The sequence below is a fragment of the Gossypium hirsutum genome, chromosome A03 (genome assembly GCF_007990345.1).
Source record: "Gossypium hirsutum isolate 1008001.06 chromosome A03, Gossypium_hirsutum_v2.1, whole genome shotgun sequence".
NCBI lineage: Eukaryota > Viridiplantae > Streptophyta > Magnoliopsida > Malvales > Malvaceae > Gossypium > Gossypium hirsutum.
The window spans coordinates 10,977,726-11,004,997 of record NC_053426.1 but is presented as its reverse complement, the minus strand read 5'-3'; the positions used below and the strand labels follow the sequence as shown (position 1 = coordinate 11,004,997).

General features: G+C 35.8%; 4 protein-coding genes and 1 pseudogene across 8 annotated transcripts; 4 read left to right on the top strand and 1 right to left on the bottom strand.

Moving 5' to 3' along the window:
• The first annotated feature begins 13 nt into the window (after positions 1 to 13).
• Positions 14 to 976, top strand: LOC107950361 (hevamine-A-like; annotated as a pseudogene).
• On the top strand, positions 944 to 3,159 carry LOC107949976 (UDP-glycosyltransferase 71K1). Of its 2 annotated transcripts, none has more exons than XM_041108463.1 (2): positions 944 to 1,121; positions 1,230 to 3,159. In XM_041108463.1, exon 2 carries the CDS (start codon positions 1,642 to 1,644, stop codon positions 3,004 to 3,006), a length of 1,365 nt encoding a protein of 454 aa, XP_040964397.1. In that variant the 5' UTR covers positions 944 to 1,121; positions 1,230 to 1,641; the 3' UTR covers positions 3,007 to 3,159. The 2 variants fall into 2 exon arrangements, with proteins under 2 accessions (XP_040964397.1, XP_040964394.1); XM_041108460.1 differs by having other exon boundaries at positions 1,010 to 1,158.
• Positions 3,160 to 5,905: 2,746 nt separating this feature from the next.
• Positions 5,906 to 6,931, top strand: LOC107949977 (UDP-glycosyltransferase 71K1). Its single transcript, XM_016884728.1, has one exon. The coding sequence runs from the start codon at positions 5,906 to 5,908 to the stop codon at positions 6,929 to 6,931; it is 1,026 nt and encodes a 341-aa protein (XP_016740217.1).
• A 14,864-nt stretch (positions 6,932 to 21,795) lies between these two features.
• On the top strand, positions 21,796 to 25,365 carry LOC107950363 (probable NAD(P)H dehydrogenase (quinone) FQR1-like 3). Of its 4 annotated transcripts, none has more exons than XM_016885202.2 (6): positions 21,796 to 22,177; positions 23,543 to 23,639; positions 24,038 to 24,104; positions 24,203 to 24,296; positions 24,380 to 24,645; positions 24,833 to 25,365. In XM_016885202.2, exons 1-6 carry the CDS (start codon positions 22,166 to 22,168, stop codon positions 25,071 to 25,073), a joined length of 777 nt encoding a protein of 258 aa, XP_016740691.1. In that variant the 5' UTR covers positions 21,796 to 22,165; the 3' UTR covers positions 25,074 to 25,365. The 4 variants fall into 4 exon arrangements, with proteins under 4 accessions (XP_016740691.1, XP_016740692.1, XP_016740694.1 ...); XM_016885203.2 differs by having other exon boundaries at positions 21,819 to 22,177; positions 24,902 to 25,365; XM_016885205.2 differs by lacking the exon at positions 23,543 to 23,639 and having other exon boundaries at positions 22,065 to 22,177.
• LOC107950362 (UDP-glycosyltransferase 71K1) lies at positions 25,216 to 27,012 on the bottom strand. Its single transcript, XM_016885201.2, has one exon. It carries the CDS (start codon positions 26,755 to 26,757, stop codon positions 25,363 to 25,365), a length of 1,395 nt encoding a protein of 464 aa, XP_016740690.1. The 5' UTR covers positions 26,758 to 27,012; the 3' UTR covers positions 25,216 to 25,362.
• Positions 27,013 to 27,272: the final 260 nt, after the last annotated feature.

The window sequence follows — 27,272 nt, the reverse complement described above, 5'->3', positions numbered from 1 at the left end:
TGTTTCTATAAAGATGGCAATAACTCGAGCAAGGCCACTAGCATTTTTATGCTCGGTCATTGTTTTACTCGTTGTTAATGTTGATGCTGGTGGAATTGCTATTTACTGGGGTCAGAATGGAAACGAGGGGACCTTGACGGAGACTTGTGCCACTGGTAACTATGACATTGTGAACATAGCTTTTCTTTCAACATTTGGTAATGGCCAGACTCCGATGATCAACCTTGCCGGTCACTGCGATCCCTACAGCAATGGCTGCACTGGTTTGAGTTCGGACATTAAATCCTGTCAAGCAAAAGGGATTAAGGTAATGCTTTCGATAGGAGGAGGTGCAGGGAGCTACTACCTTACATCGGCTGAAGATGCTAGGCAGGTGGCTACATATCTTTGGAACAACTTCTTAGGGGGGACATCATCTTCTCAACCAATAGGTGATGCCGTCTTGGAGAGTCGACTTTGATATCGGAGGAACGAATCAACATTGGGATGACCTTGCAAGGTACCTTTCAGGATACGGAAAACGTGGTAAGAAAGTGTACTTAACCGCAGCTCCCCAATGCCCTTTCCCTGATGCTTGGGTTGGAGGTGCCTTGAAAGCCGGTCTATTTGACTATGTTTGGGTACAATTTTATGACAATCCACCATGCCAATACTCAACTTCAAGTATTGGAAATCTAGAAGATGCATGGAAGCAATGGACAACAGACAGCCCTGCAACTAAAGTTTTCTTAGGACTTCCGGCAGCCCTTGCTGCGGCCGGAAGCGGCTTCATTCCGGTAGCTGATCTTACCTCAAAAGTGCTTCCTTCTATCAAAGGTTCCACCAAGTATGGCAGCGTGATGCTGTGGTCCAAATACTATGATGACCAAACTGGATACAGTTCTTCCATCAAAACTGATGTTTAGTTTCCATTTGTATAGGAAATCTTGTACCAATGGCATGCAGTTTATGCTATAATAATTTTTTTAATGTTCTATATTAACAGAATACCAAACTAAAATGCATTCAGCTGTTGGTCAGTGTACATAGGCCATGTGACGATTGACACAACGAACCACAAGCTCTCCAGGATCAAGTTCCAACCACAATGAGATATAAGCCCCCCTTATTGTTTTACTCAGGTTTCCATGTTCTTGTCTATATGCAATTGCTACTAAGGTCAGACAATCTTTAAAAATATTGGTGCAGTAGGGTTTTTTCTAATAAAAGCTCCTTTATTTATTTTGCAGGTGAAGTTGAAAGGCAGACATGATAATGCCAGTTTTATATTGAAGTTGATCTCTTACCAAGCGGCATTATTAATCCTTTTATTAAATACAAAAACGTGTCGGCTTAACGAATTCAACTTTGTACTTAAATCATTTGTTAAATATAGTTTTCAGTTTCGAATCTGCCAACCCCAGCTAAATGCCTTCTTTTACCAAAAACAAAAAAGTATATGTAATCCAGATTTTCAATATTTGTTGCCTTTAGGAATATTTTTTTGTTTATCATACTCTTAGTGGAACATGTCCCATATTAAAACCTGTTTGCTGAACTACTTCCAATAAAATATAGAGTACAATAATTGCTACAGAAGTGAGAAGCAGCAGGCATCAAACAAGCTGAGAGATTAAGAAAGTAGAGCTCATATTCGTTCCAATGCCAGAAATTGGCCACTTGGTCTCAATTGTTAAATTCGCAAAGCTCCTGATCGATCACAATGATCGGATTCGGGTTACTATTCTTTCCATGAAGTGGTTTCCAGATGCTGCTTTAGATGCGTACACCAAATCCCTCACTGCTTTGCCACCTGATGGAATCCAACTCATTGACCTCCCTCGGGTGGATCCTCCCTCCTTAGCTCCTTGGAAGTCAGCCGAAAGCGTCATAGATGCATTCATCAAGTGCTACATCCCTCTTGTTAGAAACGCTGTCAGAGACATTGTTTCAATGAAATGTAGCTCGGATGAAACCAGAATTGCGGGATTAGTTCTTGATCTCTTTTGTTCACCCATGGTTGATGTTGCAACTGACTTTGATCTTCCTTCTTATATATTCATCACCTCAAATGCAGCCTTCGTGGGTCTCATGTTTTATCTACCAACTCGACATAGCTTGAACAGGTCCGAATTCCAAAGCTCAGATCCTGAACATGTGATCCCAGGCCTTGTCAATCCTGTCCCTACATATGTTCTTCCATCGGCTGTATTTAGCAAGGATGAAGGTTACGCTGCATATGTCAAAGTTGCTGAAAGGTTCAAGGATGCCAAAGGTATAATAATTAATACATTTGAAGAAGTTGAGCATTATGCTCTAAACTGTTTCTCCAACGGCCAAAACCCTCCAGTTTATCCAGTTGGACCAGTGATTAACTTCAATGGTCTGAGTTACTCAGACTCGGATGATAAGGTCATGAAATGGCTCGATGATCAGCCTCAATCATCAGTGGTGTTCCTTTGCTTCGGAAGCATGGGAAGCTTTAAAGCACCCCAAGTGAAAGAAACAGCACTGGGGCTGGAGCAAAGTGGGTTCAGGTTCTTATGGTCCTTGCGTGTGCAACCACCGCAAAATGATGCTTCAAAAATGTTACCGGAAGGGTTCCTGGAAAGGGTCCAAGGGAGAGGGATGATATGCAGTTGGGCGCCACAGTTGAAGGTTCTTGCTCACAAAGCAATAGGAGGGTTTATATCTCATTGCGGTTGGAACTCAATCCTGGGAAGCTTGTGGTTCGGTGTACCAATTGTAACATGGCCTCTGTATGCTGAACAACAGGTCAATGCATACAAGATGGTGAAGGAATTAGGATTAGCAGTGGAGCTGAGGTTGAACTATAGGAAAGATAGTGATGAAGTGGTGATGGCAGATGAGATAGAGAAAGCTGTGGGGATGGTAATGGATGGTAGAAGTGAAATGAGAAAGAAAGTGAAGGAAATGGGTGAGATGGCAAGGAAGAGTGTTATGGAAGGTGGAACTTCAGTCAATTCTATTGGAAAACTGATAGAGGACATGATAGGCAACAACTGATATGGAATCATAGCTGGTGTCATTGATACTGTTAATTTATTTCAATACATTTGAGATTATATAATTATATATACATGCACTACAACTGATATGGTATCACCGCTCCATTTTCCCTTGTAACCCAAACAAAGAAAGAATGAAGTTTTCTTTGTATCCCCTGTTTTTCTATTTTTCACTTTCTTTGTTTAATGTAATTAACCCAAAGTGATAATTATGATGAAGATAGATAATAGATCTGCACATTCCTTGGCCTAAAGAGGGTTACATAATGGAAATGAATACTTAATAGAAAAGATGCCTACTTAATGTCTGTAATGGTTTGGATTAATGAACAATTTTAATGATTTCCAAAAAAATATAATGTTGAAAAGAAATTGATATTTAGTTAACCTGGTTTAAGTTTTTCGTGGATGAAAGATGATTTCATTTCAACAAAAGAGAGGTTCAAAATTTAACCAGTACAATATAGATGAAATTAACTCAAAGTGTGCCCTTCAATATACATGAAATATTCAGCTAAAGCGAGGTATTGTGTTTCGATTACAATTAACTTATCTAAAAGTGGATTGGGAGAAGGATTACTACAATACAAAGAGAACTTCAAGAACATCCTACTGAGAAGCATCAATCACTTATATAAGAAAATCGTATAAATGCGTGCAATCTCGCATACCATACCAGTCCTCCAATACTACTGGTAAAAGGTTCTGGACAAACACTTGGTGAAAATAACATTAGGCATAGGAAAATGAACTTTCGACAGACAACAAAGTTGTGAAAGACTTAGAAAATGAGTCCCCAAGACTCGAGGAAACCTCCATCCAAGACAAAGGACATAAAAATCATTAATCCAAAACAGGCCTCATCTTACCAGTAAAATGGCCGGAAACCGGCATATAGACGAAGCCAGGGGAAGAAACGGGATTTGTGACCAGCTGTTCCACGGCCAAACAACTGGTCACCCTAACTAAACTACTGACCTAAAGACTAAAACAGCAACACCGCCGCCGGAGATGTAGAAAACGGCTAAAGGCGGCTCTCTTTAACTTGAAACCAGCGACGAAGTCTCTCTTCCACCTAGAGGAAACACAGAAGTGGGAGATATCTAAAGGTTGCCGGAAAAATGCAGCACAAGCTCCAAAACTTAGTTGACAGAAAACAAGGAGGTCGAGGGACCAAACAGGACAGCCGAACATACAGTGATGAAGAGGAGATCTATAAGTTGTTATGCTAAGTTGTTTTGAATTTTTATTTATTTTAGTTTTTCTTTTTGGTTTTGATATTTCTTTTAATTTTGATATAATATTATTTTTTTATAAATATTTTGTATGTTTAATTTTATAGTAAATATTAAATTAATCGAAAAGTTTTTATTTAAATTATTGAATTAATAAAAAAAATTATTTAAGTTAGTGGGCTGTTAAGTTTTTTTTTAAAGTATTTATTGACAAGTAGAATAAATTACTTAAATTAAGTCGGTCTGATAATCAGTGTCGAAGAAACAAGTTGTTTAAATTTTAGTTTGTAGAGTCGTGATATCCAAAATTATTTTATAAAAAAAAACTAAACTTCAAAAGAGAAATGGGAAGAGAGCTTTCTATTGGTTGGTGTATGTGGTGCAAACAAAGAAAGCTATAGAGCAACAAATTTAATAATTTAAGTGACTTAAATGAAAATTTTTAAATAATTTAATGATCAAATTGTAATTTTTTAAATTAAAAAATCAAAAAAAAATTACCGATAATTTAGTGACTGATAATATAATATACCTATAATTTTAATTTAATTGATTTTAGTTTTTAAATTTTGAATTGAAATTTTATGATGAATTGTATTTTCTTTGTATATTTTGATTTAAATAATGATTATTGATGGTGGGATTTTATTTGAGTATGATTTATGAGTAGTTGTTAATTGCTTTTCTATCAAACCATTTTTATATTGAATTTGATGTTTTACGCAATAGGAATCATTAACCTTATGTTCAATTCAAATCTTCTCATATTTGTTATAACATCCTTTTTTTGAATTTACATAATTATATTCTTATTTTGAACAAAAAAATTTCAAATGTATTTATAATTGAATTTTAATTCAATTGATATAGACATTATTGTCAATGTAAGAAAATATGAATTTAAGTGCGCTGAAATATATTATCTTTCAATACAAAAAATTGTTAAAAAACTTTTAAACCTATTTCAGCCCACAATTTTTAAGTTATTATAGTTGTAACAGTGTAAATTAAGCTATAATATTTGATATATTTGTTCTTCTAATATTATTTGTTTAGCCGCCACTTGGGGAGCACGTCCATATTAAAAACCTGTTTGGTGGAATAATTTAAGAAATAATAATAATAAAAGCAAATGCAAAGAGAGTACAATTCGGCTTTGCTTTCTTTTGTTCACATCATAGTCGCAAATACAAACGTCTCAACTCTCAGAACGCACAATATAAAATAAGAAACAAGGATCAGGCAAAGGTAAGAGTCAAGAGATGAAGAAAGTAGAGCTCATATTCGTTCCAGCGCTAGCAATGAGGCACATGGTCTCAACCGTTGAATTCGCAAAGCGCCTTATCTATCGCGATCATCGAATTCGGGTTAATATTCTTTCCATGAAGTGGTTTCCGAGTGCTTCTTTGGATGCATACATCGACTCCTTCTACCTTTTTCGCACAAAGTGACAATCCAATTCAATGTGTTTGCTTCGTGCATGAAAGAGTGGATTTGAAGCCAGCTTTATAGCACTCTGGTTATCACAAAGTAGAGTTAGACCATTAGGCTTTATACCCAGCTCAGAGAGAAGGTGACGATACCAAGTTCTTTCTGCTGTTGCATCCGACATTGCACGATATTTTTCTTTTGCGCTTGATCGAGAAACTGCATTGCAACCTGATGGAATCCAACTTATTGAATCCCTCAGTAGATCCTAAGAAGTCATTCGGTCCATTCATCAAGAGCTACATCCCTCATGTTAGAAATGCTGTCAGAGACATTGTTTTAATGAGATGTGTCTCGGGTGACACCCGAATTGCAGGATTAGTTCTTGATCTCTTCTGTTCACCCATGATTGATATTGCAACTGATTTTAGTATTCCTTCTTATCTATTCTTCACTTCTAATGCAGCCTTCTTCGGTCTCATGTGGTATCTACCGACCCGACATAGCCTGAAGAGCTCCGAATTTGAAAGCTCGGATCCTGAACATTTGATCCCAGGATTTTTCAATCCTGTTCCTACATGTGTTCTTCCATTACCTGTGTTTAGCAAGGATAGAGGTTACACCACGTATGTCAAAGTTGCTGCAAGGTTCAAGGATGCCAAAGGTATCATAATCAATACATTTGAAGAACTTGAGCCTTATGCTCTACATTGTTTCTCCAATGGCCAAAACCCTCCGCTTTATCCAGTTAGACCAGTGATTGAGCTTACTGGTCTGAGTTACTTCGATTCGGATGATAAGGTCATGAAATGGCTCGATGATCAACCTCAAGCATCAGTGGTGTTCCTTTGCTTCGGAAGCATGGGAAGCTTTAAAACACCCCAAGTGAAAGAAATAGCACTGGGGCTAGAGCAAAGTGGGTTCAGGTTCTTATGGTCCTTGCGTGTGCAACCACCACAAAATGATGCTTTAGAAATGTTGCCGGAAGGGTTCTTAGAAAGGGTCCAAGGGAGAGGGATGATATGCAGTTGGGCGCCACAGTTGAAGGTTCTTACTCACAAAGTAATAGGAGGGTTTATATCTCATTGCGGTTGGAACTCAATCCTGGAAATCTTGTGGTTTGGTGTACCAATTACAACATGGCCTTTGTATGCGGAACAACAGCTCAATGCATTCAAGATGGTGAAGGAATTAGGATTAGCAGTGGAGATGAGGTTGAACTATAGGAAAGATAGCAATAAAGTTGTTGTTGAAAAGTAAAAAATGGTGGGAGATGCAATTGGCACTGAAAGAAGAAAGTAAAAAGTGGTTGGCAAGTTGAGTTTAAAGTTGAATGGGATAATTGCAATTTTGGTCCTTAATTTTTTAAGCCATTTGCAAGTTAGTCTCTGAACCTTAACTATAAATAGGCCTAACCATTTCTCATTTCAACCATCCCAACCAATCTTTCTCTCTTAGTTTTCTCTCTTCTCCCATTTGAGAATTCTTAAGGAATTCTATTTGTTTGTAATATTTTGAAGATAGTAAAGTTATCATCTGGTGTTAGTGCCCGAGGACGTAGGTATAATTTACCGAACCTCGTTAAAACTCTTGTATTCTTTCTTATCCTATTTTTCTTTCAATATTTGAGTGTATAATAGTAGTATTTAATTGTGCTATTAAATTACTATAGAAGGGATATTCTGACTAAGGAAAGACTTGGTATTTAAGATATCTATGTGATCCACCTCTCTTCCCTGGGAATTGAACTTTGTGTGATTTTTTAGTACAATAATTTACACACTTCCGACCCTATTGTAATAACAAGTGGTATCAGAGCCGAAGGTTAATCGTAGTATGCTCTGTGGTTGTAGTTTAAACTGATCTTCCACATCAGAAAAGATTTTCTTATGTATATTGAAAGATTATGGAGAAAAAGTACGGTTTAGGAGCTTCAACATCGTCCATGTGGACAAGACCGACAATTGCAAATGCAAGATTGGCCGTGGAGATCTTTGATGGCACGGGCCATTTTGGTATGTGGCAAAGTGAGGTTCTAGATGCCCTTTTTAAGCAGGGTCTAGACATTGCCATTGATGAAGAGAAACCAGATGATGTACAGGAGAAAGATTGGAAGGCGATCAATCGGTTGGCATGTGGCACAATTCGATCATGCTTTTCTCAAGAGCAGAGGTATGCTTTTTCAAAGGAAACTTCTGCAAATAAGTTGTGGGTGGTACTTGAAGAAAATTTTTTGAAGAAAAACAGTCAAAATAAGCTCCACTTGAAGAAAAGACTGTTTCGCTTCACTTACGTCCCAGGTACCACAATGAATGATCACATCACCAAATTTAATCAGTTAGTCACTGATTTGCTAAATATGGATAAGACATTCAAAGATGAAGATTTGGCTTTGATTCTGTTGGGGTCACTTCCTGAGGAGTTTGAGTTCCTAGAAACTACTCTATTTCATGGAAGGAGTGATATATCTCTGAGCGAAGTCTGTGCGGCCTTATACAGTTATGAACAGAGAAAGAAGGACAAACAGAAAAATTCAATCAAAGATACAGAAGCTTTAGTAGTCCGAGGTCGTTCATACACTCGGAAGAAAACTCAGAAGGGGAGATCAAAGTCAAAGTCCAGACTTGGGAAAGATGAATGTGCCTTTTGTCATGAGAAAGGCCACTGGAAGAAAAATTGTCCAAAGCTGAAGAATAAGGGAAAAGCTGCTGTAGATGCTTATGTTGCAAAGTATGATACCAGTGACTCTGAACTATCACTGGTTGCATCATCATTGTCGTTCCATTCAGATGAGTGGATATTGGATTCGGGTTGTACCTATCATATGTCCCCTATCCGAGAGTGGTTCTCTGATTTAGTAGAACTAAATGGAGGAGTTGTTTATATGGGCAATGACAATGCCTGTAAAACTGTTGGGATAGGTTCAATCCAATTAAAGAATGTTCAGTACGTGCCCAGTTTGAAGAAAAATCTCATCTCATTGGGAGCCTTGAAATCCAATGGTTCAGTTTTTACTATGAGAGATGGAGTTTTAAAAGTGACATCTAGCGCACTTGTGATATTGAAGGGCATCAGGAAAAATAACTTGTATTACTACCAAGATAGTACAGTTATTGGAGCAGTCGCTGCAGCTTCCGGTAACAAAGAATTGGACTCAATGCAGTTGTGGCATATGAAGTTGGGACATGCCAGCGAAAAATCCTTGCAAATTCTGGCAAAATAAGGATTGTTGAAAGGTGCAAAGGCTTACAAATTAAAATTTTGCGAGCATTGTGTTTTGGGAAAGCAAAAGAGAGTGAAATTCGGCACTACTATCCATAATACAAAAGGTATTTTAGAATATGTTCACTCAGATGTGTGGGGGCCTTCCAAAACACCTTTGTTGGGAGGAAAACACTACTTTGTTACTTTTGTTGATGACTTTTCCAGAAGAGTTTGGGTATATACCATGAGAACTAAGGATGAAGTGCTTAGAGTTTTTCTTAAATGGAAAACTATGATCGAAAACCAGACTGGCAACAAAATCAAGTGGCTTAGGACAGACAATGGAGGGGAATATAAAAGTGATCCGTTCTTCGATGTGTGCCAAGAGTATGGTATTGTTCGACACTTCACAGTTAGGGATACACCACAGCAGAATGGAGTGGCAGAGCGTATGAATCAAACATTACTGGAGAAAGTTCGATGTATGTTGTCCAATGTTGGATTGGGCAAGTAATTTTGGGCTGAGGCTGTGACATACGCTGGCCATCTTATTAATCGTTTGTCATCATCTGCTTTAGAAAGAAAAACTCCTATGGAAGTATGGTCTGGAAAACCGGCTACAGATTATGATTCCTTACATGTGTTTGGATCCACTGCATATTACCATGTGAATGAGTCAAAGTTAGATCCGAGGGCAAAGAAAACTCTCTTTATGGGAATCACTTCTGGAGTGAAGGGATTTCGTCTTTGGTGCTTAGACACAAAGAAAATGATCTGTAGCAGAGATGTTACCTTTGATGAATCTGCCACATTGAAAAAGGTAGCAGATAAAGATATTCAGACGAGCGATACTCCATAGCAGGTGGAGTGTACTCCAAAACAGGTGGAGTTTGATCAAATGGGGATTTGCCCAGTTAATAAGTCTAATTCTCCAGCCACAATGGAGGAATTAGAGGTTGAAGAGGTTCTGACCCAAGAACTATTAAGTACACCAGAACCAGTTGCAGTTGCAAGGCCACAGAGAGAAATTCGTAAACCTGCTCGATTTACTGATATGGTAGCCTATGCCCTTCCCGTTGTTGATGATAATATTCCTATCACTTATCAAGAAGTAATGCAAAGCTTAGAAAGTGACAAATGGAAAAGCGCCGTGGATGAAGAAATGCAGTCTCTCCGGAAGAACAATACTTGGGAGTTAGCGCAATTACCGAAAGGTAAAAGGGCAATCGGATACAAATGGGTATTCGCAAAGAAAGATAGATCTCCTAGCAAGAAAGATGTTTGCTACAAGACAAGATTGGTAGCTAAAGGCTACGCTCAGAAGGAGGGAATTGACTAAAATGATGTATTTTCCCCTGTTGTGAAGCATTCCTCCATTAGAATTTTGTTAGCCTTGGTAGTACAGTTGAATTTGTAGCTAGCTCAACTTGATGTTAAGACGGCTTTCTTGCATGGTGAGTTAGAAGAGGAGATCTATATGACTCAGCACGAAGGATACAAAGATACTGGTGGTAGAAATTGGGTTTGTAAGCTGAACAAATCGCTATATGGATTGAAGCAATCCCTGAGGCAGTGGTACAAGCGATTTGATAGCTTTATGAGAAGGCAGAAGTACACAAGAAGCAAATATAACAATTGTGTGTATTTGCAGAAGCTGCATGACAGATCTTTCATTTATCTACTCTTATATGTTGATGACATGTTAATCGCTTCTAAGAGCCAAAAGGAGATAGACAAGCTGAAGGCTCAGTTGAATCAAGAGTTCGAGATGAAATATCTAGGTGAGGCCAAGAAGATTCTCGGCATGGAGATAAGTAGAGATAGACAGAGAGGCAAGCTTTGTTTGAATCAGAAGTAATATCTGAAAAAGGTATTACAATGTTTTGGTGTAAATGAAAACACAAAACATGTAAGTACCCCACTTGCTTCTCATTTGAAACTTAGTGTTCAATTATTTCTGAAAACTGAAGAAGAAAAAGAATATATGGAAAAAGTCCCATATGCTAATGCAGTTGGGAGTTTAATGTATGCGATGGTGTGTATGCGGCCTGACATTTCACAAGCTGTTGGAGTTGTGAGCAAGTATATGCATAATCCTGGAAAAGGACATTGGCAAGCTGTGAAATGGATTCTACGGTATCTTCGAAAAACCGTAGACGTTGGTTTAATTTTTGAGTAGGATGAAGCACTTGGTCAGTTTGTAGTTGGATATGTTGATTCCGACTTTGCTGGTGATTTAGATAAACGTCGTTCAACTACGGGGTATCTGTTTACTCTTGCAAAAGCCCTAGTGAGTTGGAAGTCTACCTTACATTCTACAGTAGCTGTGTCTACTATAGAGGTAGAATATATGGCAATTACGGAAGCTGTTAAGGAGGCTATTTGGCTTAATGGATTGTTGAAAGACTTGGGAGTTGTTCAAAGTCACATTAGTCTATATTGTGATAGTCAGAGCGCTATTCATTTAGCGAAAAATCAAGTCTATCATTCAAGAACCAAGCATATCAACGTAAGATATCACTTTATGCGGGAAGTCTTTGAAAAAGGAAAAATTCTACTTCAGAAGATTCTGACAGTAGATAATCCCGCAGATATGATGACCAAGGTGGTAACAACAATCAAGTTTAATTATTGTTTGAACTTGATTAACATCCTGAGAATTTGAGCACGTTCAGGTGTATGGCGCTCAAGAGCGCATTTGGAGGCACTACAAAAGATAGCTTTATCAAATTTAGGGAGTTGAAGGAAGTGTGTGAAAATGTGATTATCCTAATCAAATCTTCAAGGTGGAGATTGTTGAAAAGTCAAAAATAGTGGGAGGTGCAATTGGCACCGAAAGAAGAAAGTAAAAAGTGGTTGGCAAGTTGAGTTTAAAGTTGAATGGGATAATTGCAATTTTGGTCCTTAATTTTTTAGGCCATTTGCAAGTTAGTCCCTGAACCTTAACTATAAATAGGCCTAACCATTTCTCATTTTAACCATCCCAACCAATCTTTCTCTCTTAGTTTTCTCTCTTCTCCCATTTGAGAATTCTTAAGGAATTCTATTTGTTTGTAATATTTTGAAGATAGTAAAGTTATCATCTGGTGTTAGTGCCCGAGGACGTAGGTATAATTTACCGAACCTCGTTAAAACTCTTGTGTTCTTTCTTATCCTATTTTTCTTTCAATATTTGACGGTATAATAGCAGTATTTAATTGTGCTATTAAATTACTATAGAAGGGATATTTTGACTAAGGAAAGACTTGGTATTTAAGAGATCCATGTGATCCACCTCTCTTCCCTGGGAATTGAACTTTGTGTGATTTTTTAGTACAATAATTTACACACTTCCGACCCTATTGTAATAACAGTTGTGATGGCAGATGAGATAGAGAAAACTGTGGGGATGGTAATGGATGGTGGAAGTGAAGTGAGAAAGAAAGTGAAGGAAATGGGTGAGATGGCAAGGAAGAGTGTTATGGAAGGTGGAACTTCATTCAATTTTATTGGAAAACTGATAGAGGACATGATAGGCAACTACTGATATGGAATCATAGCTTTTGTCATTGATACTGTTAATTTATTTCACTACATCTGAGATTATATTTATAAATGTATTACAACTGATATGGTATCACAGCTCCATTTTCCCTTGTAACCAAACAAGAATGAACGAAGTTTTTTTGTTTACCTTGCTTATCTTTCTTTTTTATTTTTCACTTTCTTTCAATCCAAATATAAAGTATAGTGAAATAGTGCAGGAATAAGAGAGCATCAGAGTTATGATGTCCTTTTGTTAGCCTCTGGACTCTGGTGATTAATATCCATTAGGTTGTATTTTACCTTTGTGAAATATAAGATTGATTTAAGCATGCTGGTCTTAATTGTTGCTATTGTGTTATGTGGTGCTCCAATGCCCTTGGACGGCCATGCCATCTATTGTAGGTATTTAAGGTCATCAATTTTGAGATATCATGTTAATTTAATTAAATAAGTTTGATGAAATATAATTAATTTTAATATATCATATTAGGTTAGGAATAGGTGGTGAGTAAATTTATTCATTATAATTATTTAATAGAGTTATTTTAAGTGACATTTATATTAAAATTAATGTTAAAAATTGTATTAAGAAAATGAGATTAAATGATTACCTTACCCTATGTTAGGACCAAGGTGAAGCATTAAAGATTCAATGTTTGATAAATCATTTGTATAGCCAAGACCTGATCAAGTGGCTAATTAAATGACTACCTTACCCTATATTAGGATCAAGACTGTCAAGCACTGAAGACTCAATGCCTGATTAGTCATCTAATTAGTCAAGATTTGTCATTTGATTAGTCAAGATATGATCAGGTGATTGATTGACTAATCAATGAAGACATTAGGATAGCTGAAGTATTTTATTCATTGGCTTTCAGGACGTGTTTTATGGATGTCATTTATTATGCCTCATAGTCATAATCAAATTGGAGTATTGAAAAAGTTGATATCGACTTGACTTTCTGGATAAGACTTGTGCTTATCATTTATCCTTAATAAACTTATGTGTTGTGTTTAAGGAGATTATTTCTACTTTATTTTGAGATAATTATTGGAGATAATTCAAGAATATATATTTAAATTATAATTGAGAGTTTTACTTTGAGAAGATAATTAGTTATAACGCATATTTCTTTATATATTATTATATTGTTAAATTATTTATATATTATTAATATACTTAAATTTATATATATTTAAATTATATATTTAAATGATAAATAATAATAAAATAAACAAACCAAATCCTATTTATTATATTAATTCTATAATTTAAATTTTCAAAATAGAATTTTAAAAATAGAAATAGGGATAGGATTCTTTTTAGAAATAAGGAATAAAGAAATTATGGATAAATCCAAGCAACTCTTTCTTAAATCCAAGCAATCTATTCGAAAGGCGTTTGCTCCCGATTCAATCGGGGGATCGAATATAGAAACATGAGTTTAATTAGTCCATTATTAGTGAACAAGAAAAAATATTATCTTTGCGAGTAAATAGATTGACCTTAAAACAACAACGATTAATTACTATTGCTATGAAACAAGTTCGTTTTTTTTCTTCGTTACTCTTCTTAATAATGAGAAACAATTTGAAAGAAGCGAGTCGACCACTAAAACTATTGCTCTTAGAACTAGAAATAAATAGGCTTACCCCTTCAAAAGAATCGAATCCGGTTGGGGAATGAAAAAAATCTTTTTTTTTATTGAGCGTCTTCGCTCATCTTGTTTTGATGACCTTATCAGAATTAAAATTTTTTATCATATTAATTTCTACTTTACCTTCTCCGAGTTCATTCTCGAGAGAACCCCATTTCATTTAAAACATTTCGTTGGATTCCTTCTGATCTCATTACTTTTCTAATCTTGTCAGAAATTATATAAAGACAATTCCTATTTGAGATAGATCGATTTTAGCCTGTAAATAGGTTGTTGTGCCACACATTTGAAGATGCTTTTTAGTGTGCTTTTGGTGGATTATTTGTGTATCTTTTACTTGACTTTTTTGCACTTTACATTAATTTTTTGTGTATGGGTATGTTGGACTTAAACCAATAAATGATTTAAAAGATTATTAAATAAAGATCATTCAGTAAGCGAGATTTTACAGAATAAAATTATTTTCAAAGTACATTAACAAATCACTTATGTGTATTTCTATGCTGTGTGCTTACTTCTTGTGTTCTTTTCGAACTGAAATATCTATTTAAACAATCTTTGTATAAATACTTGATTGAGTATGTCTAAACAATCAAACCTAATAGAGAGCAAATCAAGATTCTTGCGCCTTATAAATTCACATGGACGAAAGAAAAATGAGTTTAAATAACAAATTTAACTTTATTAATTTTTATGATTAAAGTGGAGCTTGAAATAATTATTATATAGATATGTATATATATTTTTCATATATAATATATTTTAAATATTTTTAAAATTATTGATAAATTTAAAATACAACACCAAATATTTAGATAACATTAATACTAATTAAAAAAAACATAGGTATACTATGTTTATTAGTTAGGTTAAAATTTGAATATTACTCTATGTATTTTGTGAAAATTATAGGTTTAGTTTCTGACTTTAATTTGATCGGTTTTTGTTACAGTATGGAAAAATTCACACATGTTTAATAATTAGGTAGTTAGGCTGTTGAATGAATTAGTTTTATTGTTAAGGGTTGTTAACAGCAGTTAGGTTTTCCTATTGTGTATATAAACTATGCCTTTGTACTGAGAAAGGTAGCTAAGAAATATGGAGTATTACCTTTTAGATATCTCTTTAGAATTTGGTTAGTTACTGTCATGGTATCAGTCGCTCAGTGATCCTTGGGCATGGCTGTCACGTATTCTCCTGATTCTGATTCTGTTGTTCCAAGTGGCTCGGTGTTCTCCGGTGATCGGATTGTCACCTCCTTTCCTCGGCATGATGTTGTTAAGCTGGACGAGGGTATGTTTCTTCAATGGAAACAGTAGGTATGTTTTATTCTTGCTGGCTATGATTAGACTGGCTTTCTTGATGGGACGATGTCTGCTCCTGCGCGATTTGTTCAAGCCTCCGATGGCACTCTGGTTGCCAATCCAACGGCCTCGATCTCTACTCAACAAGATAATCTTCTCACATCATGGTTGTTATCTACGATTAGTTCTTCGTTTCTTTTATCTTTCACGGATGTCCGATATGCGTGCGACGTCTAGATGATAGCGAGCAGTTTGTTTGCGGCAGACACTACTGTGAAGCTATCTCAACTTCGCCACGATCTTTACTCCCTCAAGAAAGGTAACCTTTCCATCCGTGCTTATGTCGATAAAATCAAAAGCATGTGTGCCCTTCTTGCAGCATCTGGTTCTCCTATATCGGAGGCCGAGAGGACATCGGTGTTGCTTGCAGACTTGTCATCTGAATTTGATGTTATCGTGTCCTCTGCCTCCCTCTCTTCCGGTCCAGTGCCTTTTCAACGTCTTCTGGATGCGCTTCTTGAGTGTGAGGCTCGTCAAATGCGGGCTGTTTTCGATGTTCTGGTTGCTGCTAATATTTTGAAAGGCTCTTTGTCACCAGCAGTAGACGGTTCTTCTCGCGGTGGTCTACTTTCTGGTCGTGGTCGTGGCCATGGCTTTCGCACTTGGATCTAGTGTCAGATCTGTAGTCGTTACAGTCACGTTGCTCAACGTTGTTTCTATCGATATCACCGTGATGATAGCACCCGCGTGTTGCTCCGATGCCACATCTAGGCGAGTCTACTTTGGGAGCGAATGAAGAATCATGGCCTGGTCAAAATTGGATGGAGTCTTCTAGAGATGCTGCTGTGTGTTCTTGTTTTCAGCCAAATATGGGGGCTGTTTCAATACGTGGGCCGCATGCTGTGCATATGCCAGCTAGGCCACATTCCTTTGGTTTCTATGGTAGTCGGCCTATTGATCATGGGCTTCCTATGGATTATGGACATTCTGGGCGCATGGTTGGCCGTAATGTTGAGCACGCTAATTTGGGTTATTCATATAGTGCTAGGCCACGTGGCCCAATTGGTGCAGATCCGTCGTGTGGGCCTAGTGAAGGGCCTCATACATCTGTTCAGCCTCGTCTTAGTACTTGCGCAAATTGTTCTGAACCAAATGCAAATTGTGTGAGATTTTATGAGGTTCCATGGCGAACAAAACCTCAAGCTCGTGTTTTTTATGTTGAATCTTCTCAATATGACTCATCTCAATTTGTTGGAATACCACCCCGAGTTCCTGAGTTTCGTGCCTCTGATTTTTCTGATGCAACAGCATATGACTCCAATTTTGATAACAATGACTCCTATGTTCCGTTGCAGTAAGGAGCTCCTCATGGTTTCCGGACTCGGGGGCTACCCATCATGTGTGTCAGAATGCGTCTGATCTTCGTACCTCTTCTCCGTACACAGGTGATTCTTCTTTATTAATGGGCAATGGGGTTTCCTCTAGTATTTCGTCCATTGGAAGTACTGTTTTGTTTACAAAGACAAATTTAATTCATTTGTCAAATGTCTTGTGTGTACCAAGCATCCGGAAAAATTTACTATGTCTAAATTTACTACTGACAACAATGTCTTCTTTGAATTTTACCCCTCTTTTTGTGTGATTAAGGACATTCAGACACAGGAAATCTTAATGCAGGGCCAAGTTCGTGATTGGCTCTATCATTTTTTTGTAAACTCGGTTGATTCGTATCCATCTGCTTACACCACTGACGTTCATGATCAGTCTACGGGCGATGATAGTTTTACTTTGTGGTATAAAGGGCTTGGTCATCATTCTTCTACTATTGTAAAAACTGTTCTTGACGATTGTCAAATTGTTACAAATAAAAGCTCTCTTGATAATGTTTGTGTAGCTTGTCAAAAAGGAAAATCACATAAATTGCCTTTTTCTTCATCTCGTACTGAATATGATGAATTGTTTGAGTTAGTTGTGTTTGATTTGTGGGGCCCAGCTTCAGTTACCTGTGAAGGAAATTTGTATTATGTCTCGTTCAGTTTGACATGTATAGTCAATTTACCTGGGTTTATTTGCTCAAACGCAAATCTCAAACAGTGGACTGTTTTCTCCAGTTTCAGCAGATGGTTCATACACAGTTTGGAAAGCGTATTAAGAAATTTCAGAGTGATTGGGGCGGCGAGTTTCGTGCCTTTGCTCCAGTTCTAGCTAGTCATGGGATTCTTCATCGCATTTCATGTCCTCACACTTCTAAACAGAATGATGTTGCTGAACGTAAGCATAGACATATTGTGGAGACTGGTCTCACCCTCTTGGCTCAGGCAAATCTACCTATGGCTTACTGGGGCTATGCTTTTTGTAGTGCAGCTCATCTCATCAATCGACTACCCACTCCAGTGTTGAAAGGTATGACACCGTATCAACGTTTGTTTGGTAGTATACCGACATATGATCACCTCCGGGTTTTTGGGTGCTGTTGTTTCCCATACTTACGTTCGTTTCTTAAACACAAGCTTGAGTTTCGAACTCAACCTTCTACATTTCTTGGCTATAGCTTGCAACATAAGGGATATTACTGTTTAACATAAAGTGGCGAGATACTTATTTATCGGCATGTTGTCTTTGATGAAAAGCGATTTTTGTTCACTGATTCTGGTTTTCTTAGTGATCAGTCTCCTACATGTACTCCTTCGTTTGTTCCTGTTGTTCGTTCTTTTCCCACTACAGGGCCTTGACAACATTCTGATCTTGCTTCTTTGCCCGCTACTACTTGTGCGTCACCTTCCTCTGATTCGTCAACTACATGTAGTCCGGTACATCCTCCTTCAGTTGACAACATGACTACTTTGGGGGCTGGCCTACAAAAGACACTCTCTTCTCCTACTGATCCTCCACCTGCTCCTTCTATTACCGCTGATCCTCTTGCTTCTACTTCTAATACTCATGCTATGGTCACTCGGTCTAAGGCTGGAATTTTTAAACCCAAAGTCTTGTCCGTGAATACAGTTGACTTTGAGCCGACATCTGTCGAAGAGGCTCTTGCTAATCCAGACTGGCGGCTTGCTGTTCAAGCCGAATATGATGCTTTGATTACTAACTCTACCTGGTAACTTCGTCCTCTCCCTCCTGGTCGAAAGGTGATTGGGTGCAAATGGCTTTTTAAGGTGAAAAAAATCCTGATGGGATGATTGAACGACGGAAGGCACGGTTGGTTGCCAAGGTTTGTTCTCAGGTACCCAGTTGTGACTTCAAAGAGACGTTTAGTCCAGTGGTCAAACCTACCACTATTCGGTTAATTTTGTCCATTGCTGTCTCTCGTGGCTGGTGTCTATGGCAAGTTGATGTCAATAATGCCTTTTTAAATGGTGATTTGTCTGATGAAGTCTTTATGCAGCAACCACCTGGCTATGTTAAAGTTGGACCAAATGGTGAAAAGTTGGTGTGTCTGTTAACTAAAGCTCTATATGGTTTACGACAAGCTCCTCGTGCCTGGTTTGACAATTGAAGTAATATCTAATATCTACGGGGTTTGTTTTGTCTAAATCAGATGCATCGTTATTTGCCAAAGTTTCCTCTGCCTTTTCTCTCTACATTCTTGTCTATGTAGATGACATTGTTATTACTAGCAGTTCGGCTGACGAGATTGATTGTTTTGTGCAGCAGTTACACAACAAGTTTGCTTTAAAGGATATATGTAACCTTCATTATTTTCTAGATATTGAAGTCAGTCGGTCACCCTCTGGCACTCTGCATTTATGTCAACGAAAGTACATCCGCGAGCTACTTGATCGGAGTTCTATGACTAATGCCAAAAGTGTGCATACGCCAATGGTCAGTTCATCTCTATTGTCAAAAGATGAGAGAGAACGCCTTACTGATCTCACTGAGTATTGTAGTCTTATTGGAGCTCTTCAGTATGTTGTTTTAACACGACCAGATATTTCTTATGCCATTAATCGGATCTGCCAGTTCATGCATGCTCCCACTAAAGTTCATATGAATCTTCGTGGCACTCTCTCTCATGGTCTAATAATTCGCAGTTCTGATCGCTTGTCCCTAGTAGGGTATGCTGATGCAAACTGGGGTCTTGATTTTGATGATCGCTGGTCTACGACGGGATACTGTGTATATTTTGGTCATACAACTATATCGTGGTGTTCTAAGAAACAACAAGTTGTTTCTCCATCTACGGCAGAAGCTGAATATCGGAGTTTAGCTGAAGCCACGAGTGACATTGCCTGGCTTGTATCTTTGTTGACCGAACTTAAACTTTGTTCTGTTGATCCTCTAACAGTATGGTATGATAATTCCAGTGCAGTAGCTGTTGCAGCTAATCTGGTACTGCATTCCAAGTTCAAACATGTTGAACTTGATCTGTTTTTTATTCGTGAGAAGGTGGCTAGCAGAGATTTGGTTGTTGGCGAAGTACCAGCTTGTGATCAGGTGGCTGATATTCTTACTAAACCATTGTCTGTTGCCTTATTCACTTGGTTTCGTCATCTTCTTCGGGTCATGCCACTCGATGAAGCTGGGTGAATGTTACAGTATGGAAAAATTCACACATGTTTAATAATTAGGTAGTTAGGCTGTTGAATGAATTAGTTTTATTGTTAAGGGTTGTTAACAGTAGTTAGCTTTTCCTATTGTGTATATAAACTATGCCTTTGTACTGAGAAAGGTAGCTAAGAAATACAGAGTATTACCTTTTAGATATTTCTTTAGAATTTGGTTAGTTTCTGTCAATTTTAGTCCTTGTACTTTTCGAATTGGTCAATTTTAATCATTGTAGAATTTTAGTTCTAACCTAAACATTAGTCATTAATTCTCTTTAGTTAAATTTAACTATAGTCATGTACTATACGTACAGTTGTAGATTTAGGCTGTATTCTCCAACTGATCATTCTAAGTCTTTATATTTTTTAATTTTAAAATTTCTGTCTTGATGCAAATAATAGTAATTATTTCATTAATTAAATTTTTAGTTAATAATATGAGTAATATGTGGATCTTCTTGCCTTTAAATTTTGTATTAATCATCCATAACCTTTATTAACATTTCGTTTTCATCTATTAGTTTTTATGTTGGGAAAAAAATAGCAATTTTAATTTATTGGAATAAAACTTACTATTTTTATGTGAAAAATAAAATATATATATTAATAATTTGAAAAATCTAAAAAACTAATTTTGAAGGCATTAAACTATATAACCTTTTAAATAATATGTTTAAAACAATATTTTATAAATATAAAAAATAACTTTAGTAGTTTATATACTCTATATATTTGAAAAGTCAGGGATGAATAATCGAAAATTTTAAATTTTATGATGAGAAATGAAATATTAATAAAGATCGAGGGTGATAAATATAATTTTTAAAGGTTATGGATGAAAATGAAACATTGATAAAAGGTTGTGGATAACTAGTGAATTTTAATAATTTATCTTTGATTTTGTGGAACTTTTACTAAAAAAAAAAAAAGGATTGTGATTCATTAGAAAAGAGAAAGAGACATGAGGAAGAATTAGTGCTGGAAAAAAGTGATTTGTGAAAGAAAATTTAGGAGAAGTAAATTTTGTTAGAAGGAAGTGACATTTTTAAACATATTATCGCTTATTGATTCTAACATCATTACTTTAATTAAATATTAAGTAAAGTTCTCAATTTAATTCATCTTATATAAATTGTATTTATTTAATCGATAAATTTTATTATTTATATAACCAAAAATATATTTTTTTTTAATTTTTAATGTATAATATTATATGGGCACTGTCATATGACTTGTAACAATTGATACAAGTTATATTGTGATGTCATCTAATTATTGGTGAATTGTAATTGAGTAATACAAAAATTATACAAAATGTAAAGAAATAAAAATTTCATAAAATTTTTTACAAAAATTATTATACTAAAAGAAGCATTTTATAATTTTTCTATAACTTTTACGGATTTTTATTTTTCTATCATCTTTCGCCACATGTCACACTGTGTTGTGACAGGTGATGACTTTAATTGAAAAAAAACTAAAGGTCGTTAATTTTTGTATGATTTTTATAAAATTTTACAATTATTTTTATTTTTTACAATTTTTATAAAAAAATTTAATTTTTAATAAATTTTAATTTTTTATATTTTTATTAAAATTTAATAATTTTTCTAAAATTTATTATTTTTATAATTTTTTTCTAACTTTTATTAATAGTATGGGCTTAACTGCTTTTTATATATATATTTTTAAAATTTAAGTAGTGAAATGATTGAAAAAAGAAAAAAAGAATTTAATTATTTTAAAAAAATTTAAGGAGTTTTTATATTCTAAAATTAATGTTACAATAATGATTACATGTAAAATCTGTAAGTGTTTCTTCCTTTAGACATTGCCCAATTTGATTACATGTAATCAAACAGGTAAAAATATTGTAGTTAAAAGAAAAATCACAGAAACACTCTAACCCTCTCGCGGTTACAACTTTGTTCCCCTCCACTGCTCTCCATTTATTTTATTATGTTTTCACGATGGCTTCACCCAGTCAAAAAAGATTTTTAGGGTTCTGTTTGACCCGTGATTTATAAAAAAAATTCAAAATCGTAGCTTGATCTGCCATTGCCACTGCGATCAAAACTCCTTATTTTCTCTCTTCCAGGTTCAATTTATGGATCGATATTGTTTTGCCGATGATTTATAGCACATTCTGATGACGGTGGAGGAACAGTTGTTTTTGAAAGCGGTTAGGGAAGAATGCCCGTGGGAGAATTTGCCCAAATGGCTTCAAGCCATTTATAACTTCAAAGAAGAATGACACAAGAGGTTAGTTTCGACTTTGCTGCTTACTCTTTGTCTTTTACCTTTTAAATTGCAGTTGTAAGGATCATTTAGTTTGTATCTTTGAAGAACTTCATTGTTTTGCTGAGAAAGTAACATAGGATAAAATTCACCAAACGAGGAAATACTCATTTCATGATTGTAATATTATTGATGGAAGTTAACCTTAAGGTGAGTGAGTTTGGAAAAGAGCTTTTGAAACTAATTAGAAGTAAAAAGAACTATGTTAGTATGATGGTCTGGGTCAATGATAGAATTTAACCTAAACGATGCTATTTATTGATTTCATATTCTCCCAACCAAACAAAAGAATCTTCAAATTCTAAACACTAAAAAATATATAAATCATTGTCAATAGTGTGTTAAAATATAAATAGCCTCTAATATTTATACAAATATTAGAGGGAAATTAACAAATTCGAATATAGGTTTTTATCTTGTTGATTGATTTGATTCTAACCACTAATATATATATATATACACTGATTTCCTTCTTGTTTAACAGCTAATTATCTACGCATCACATACTTTTATCATAATTATTTTATCTATTTATAACTAAAGAGATGTGCTACTAGATTGTCTTATTATTTCATTATATAATTCATCAACTCTTCTTTTCGTGTATACTTTTTATTTCATTAATTGGGGAAAAAATTAAAAGGAAAAAAATTTTAGGATATTAATTTAGTTGAGAGAATATAGAATAAATTAATACCATATTTTATTTAATTGTAAATTCACTAATAGTTAAGTGACCAAATTCTAAATTTATTTGTTCTCATATATAACTATTGGTAGGAGTTTAACAGATCGCGATTAACTTGTAACTTTCAAATAGTTTAGTGATCAATTTATAATTTTTTAAAATTAAATGATCAAAATATAAAGTTATGATAATTTTAAATTTAAATATCAAATCTCTTAAAAATGATAATGGTTATGTTCTTAAAAATAAAAATTAAATATAATTTAAAATATTTAAATAAAATTAACTAAAATTTCATATTTAATTTTTAGCAATTTTGAATTAAATGAATTCTATTTTTAAATATTAACTAATTTAAGTTTAAATAAAATAATAAAATCGAAACCTTATTATTGGTTTATTCGCCCTTGTTTATTCTATCAGCCATGTGATGGGATCTAATCACAATGATTTCTTGTAATATTTTTTTTTTGCTGGTGTAAACAAAAAACCATTTATATACGTGTTTTAAAAGATAAAATAATTTGTACGAACCTTATCTATAAAATGTTTTATATTTCAGTATTGAATCATATTTTTCTCACCACAGCTCTTCTAATAAAATTTTCTTTCTTTTTTTTTTTTTTAATTTCAACATCTAGCATACATGTTTCATTACGCAAAAGCCATCTTTATCTGTTTCTCATGTGACTCTGAAGCCTGACAACTTTGTTCTTTCTTTCCTTCAACATACCCAAGGTAAAGTTTTCTCAACTTCTTCTCAATCATTTATTTCCATCTACTTGGCTTTCTGTTTTAATTCTTCATGACTTTGGAATTTCTTGCATAAATTACTATGAAGACAATAATGCTGATGTAAATATATAGTTCTGGATTCACTTTAAGCAAGCTGATTGATGGCATATAATCATAAAAAAAAAACTCTATTCTTCTGGTTGGTTTATGGATACAAATTATGTGTTCGAACTTTGACGAGTAAGTTGTGTGTGGATTGTGGTAATCTGTAATAATCTCAAGTCTTGATGATAATTTTCAATTTTATAATGTCGAGGACTTTCACAGCTTTTAAAGGGGAATCATTTAGTTTTGGTCAAATCCTATGGAGTGAATTAATAAATATTGGATTCGTCACACAGATATAAGCAGTTGGTTCAAATATCAGAGCTCAATTGCAGCTATGGCAGTAACAAAGTTGTATGTAGTGTAAGTGTTGATCCTTCATCAACCCATTTGCATTTCTTTAGATTTCCTATAACTTTCCCCTATTTTCTCCGGTCCTTGAATTATATTACCTTGGATAGGTATTACTCGTTGTACCGTCATGTCGAGATCATGGCAAGGGAGGTGCAAAGGGGGGCTAATTCAGTTCAAGATGTTGAGGCAACACTTTGGCAGGTAATTTACCAGAAGAGAAATAGGATGTCTTGAATGAAAGTGACCTTTTTGGTCTTACTTAGGCGACTGGTTGGATTCAACAGGTACCGGAGACGCTATCTGATACAATACTGCAAAAGATGAAGGCACCAGCTAAAGCAGCTGATGTACCAGAGATTAGGCCAGAACAGCTTTTGGAAGCTGATGGTTTTCTCTTCGGGTTTCCTTCTCGTTTCGGTGTGATGGCAGCTCAGTTTAAGGCCTTCTTTGATGCTACTAACGACCTGTGGGAACACCAAGCACTTGCTGGCAAGCCTGCTGGTATCTTCTGGAGTACTGGTTTCCATGGGGGAGGACAGGAGCTCACTGCGTAAGTTCCTTCGCAGTTTACATATTCCCACAGCTCTATCTGTTCTTATCTATAAACATGGAAAGACCTGTTGGAAGATCTATTATGTTTGTGTTTAATTATATTTATATCCATTATTTTGCTTCAAATCAGTGCTTATGTTACGTATCTTATGTTTTCTTTTCTCTTTGTTTTACCTGATATGTAGATTAACTGCTATAACACAGTTAGCACATCATGGTATGATATTTGTGCCTCTTGGATACACTTTTGGCAGTGGCATGTTTGAGATGAATGAGGTAAAAGGTGGCTCCTCTTATGGTGCTGGCACTTATGCAGCCGATGGATCCCGTGAACCCACTGAGCTAGAGCTCCAACAGGCCTTTTACCAAGGTAAATATGTTGCGGAAATAACCAAGAAACTCGAGAACAAGCCCCTCGCATCATAGAACGCCACTTCAAGCTGCAGTAAAAGGTCCTAGCAATACAACCTGAGGGATATCAATCACCGAAGTGTCCAGCGACTAACAGAAGGACAACATAATTATACTTTATGTTTGGATTGAAAGAAAGTGAAAAAGAAAAGCAAGGGAAACAAAGAAAACTTCTTCCATTATTGTTTGGTTACAAAGGAAAATGGAGCAGTGACCCATATCAGTTGTACCGCATGTATATCATTATAATCTCAAATGTAGTGAAATAAATTAACAGTACAATAACAACAGCAATGATTCCATATCAGTTGTTGCCTATTATGTCCTCTATCAGTTTTCCAATAGAATTGAATGAAGTTCCACCTTCCATAACACTCTTCCTTGCCATCTCACCCATGTCCTCTACTTTCTTTCTCACTTCACTTCCACCATCTATTACCATCCCCACAGCTTTCTCTATCTCATCTGCCATCACCACTTCATCACTATCTTTCCTATAGTTCAACCTCATCTCCACTGCTAACCCTAATTCCTTCACCATCTTGAATGCATTGAACTGTTGTTCAGCATACAGAGGCCATGTTACAATGGGTACACCGAACCACAAGCTTTCCAGGATTGAGTTCCAACCACAATGAGATATAAACCCTCCTATTGCTTTGTGAGCAAGAACCTTCAACTGTGGCGCCCAACTGCATGTCATCCCTCTCCCTTGTACCCTTTCCAGAAACCCTTCCGGTAACATTTTTGAAGCATCATTTTGCGGTGGTTGCACACACAAGGACCATAAGAACCTGAACCCACTTTGCTCCAGCCCCAGTGCAGTTTCTTTCACTTGGGGTGATTTAAAGCTTCCCATGCTTCCGAAGCAAAGGAACACCACTGATGATTGAGGCTGATCATCGAGCCATTTCATGACCCTATCATCCGAGTCTGAGTAACTCAGACCATTGAGGTTAATCACTGGTCCAACTGGATAAACTGGAGGGTTTTGGCCGTTGGAGAAACAGTTTAGAGCATAAGGCTCAAGTTCTTCAAATGTATTGATTATAATACCTTTGGCATCCTTGAACCTTTCAGCAACTTTGACATATGTAGTGTAACCTCCATCCTTGCAAAATACAGCTGATGGAAGAACACATGTAGGGACAGGATTGACAAATCCTGGGATCAAATGTTCAGGATCTGAACATTCAAATTCGGAGCTCTCCGGGGTATGTCGGGTTGGTAGATACCCCATGAGACCGAACGTGGCTGCATTTGTGGGGAAGTATAGGTAAGAAGGAAGACCAAAACCAGTTGCAATATCAATCATGGGTGAACAAAAGAGATCAAGAACTAATCCTGCAACTCGGGTTTCACCCAAGCTACATCTCATTGATACAATGTCCCTCACAGCATTTCTAACAGGAGGGATGTAGCACTGTACGAATACATCAAGGAAACTTTCGAGTGACTTCTTAGGATCTAATGAGGGAAGAGCAACCTGAGGGAGTTCAATAAGTTGGATTCCATCAGGTTGCAATGCAGTGAGCGAGTCGATGTATGCATTCAAAGAAGCACTGGGAAACCACTTCATGGAAAGAATAATAACCCGAATTCGATGATCGCGACAGATAAGGCGCTTTGCGAATTCAACGGTTGAGGCCAAGTGCCCCATTGCTGGCGCTGGAACGAATATGAGCTCTACTTTCTTCATCTCTTAACTCTTAGCTTTGCTGGATCCTTGTTTCTTACTCTTATGTTGTGTTTGAGAGTTGAGACATTTATACTTGTGACTATAATGTCAAGACAACAAAAGGAAAGCAAAACCGAGTTGTACTCTCTTTGCTTTTGCATTTTCTTATTTCTCAAATTATTCCACCAAACAGGCTTTTAACAAGAAAATAAATATAAAAAAGTTTGAAATGGACAAAAGATTAATTATTCCAATGGCAACAAAAAGCAAAATCATACTCAAATAAAATCATTGAGCATCAATAATCATCACTAAAATGAATATAAAAATTCATCGTAAATGACTATGATTTAAAATTCAATTCACAACCAAATCAAAAATTAAAAATTAAAATCAGTATTTCAACTCGAAATAAATCAAGATTAAATTCAAAGTGGATATCAGAACCAGACTACATCAAAACACTTAAATCTGATTAACTACATATCAATTTCGTTTCAACAAATCAATAAAGTTTTATTCGTTAATCCAAACCA

Excerpts from the sequence above, each read along its gene's own strand:
- LOC107949976 (XM_041108463.1), top strand. The coding sequence starts at position 1,642 with ATGCCAGAAATTGGCCACTTGGTCTCAATTGTTAAATTCGCAAAGCTC.
- LOC107949977 (XM_016884728.1), top strand. The coding sequence starts at position 5,906 with ATGGAATCCAACTTATTGAATCCCTCAGTAGATCCTAAGAAGTCATTC.
- LOC107950363 (XM_016885202.2), top strand. Across the intron at positions 23,640-24,037 it reads TTTCCTTCAACATACCCAAG|ATATAAGCAGTTGGTTCAAA; the intron begins GTAAAGTTTTCT and ends TTCGTCACACAG. Across the intron at positions 24,646-24,832 it reads GGAGGACAGGAGCTCACTGC|ATTAACTGCTATAACACAGT; the intron begins GTAAGTTCCTTC and ends CCTGATATGTAG.
- LOC107950362 (XM_016885201.2), bottom strand. The coding sequence starts at position 26,757 with ATGAAGAAAGTAGAGCTCATATTCGTTCCAGCGCCAGCAATGGGGCAC.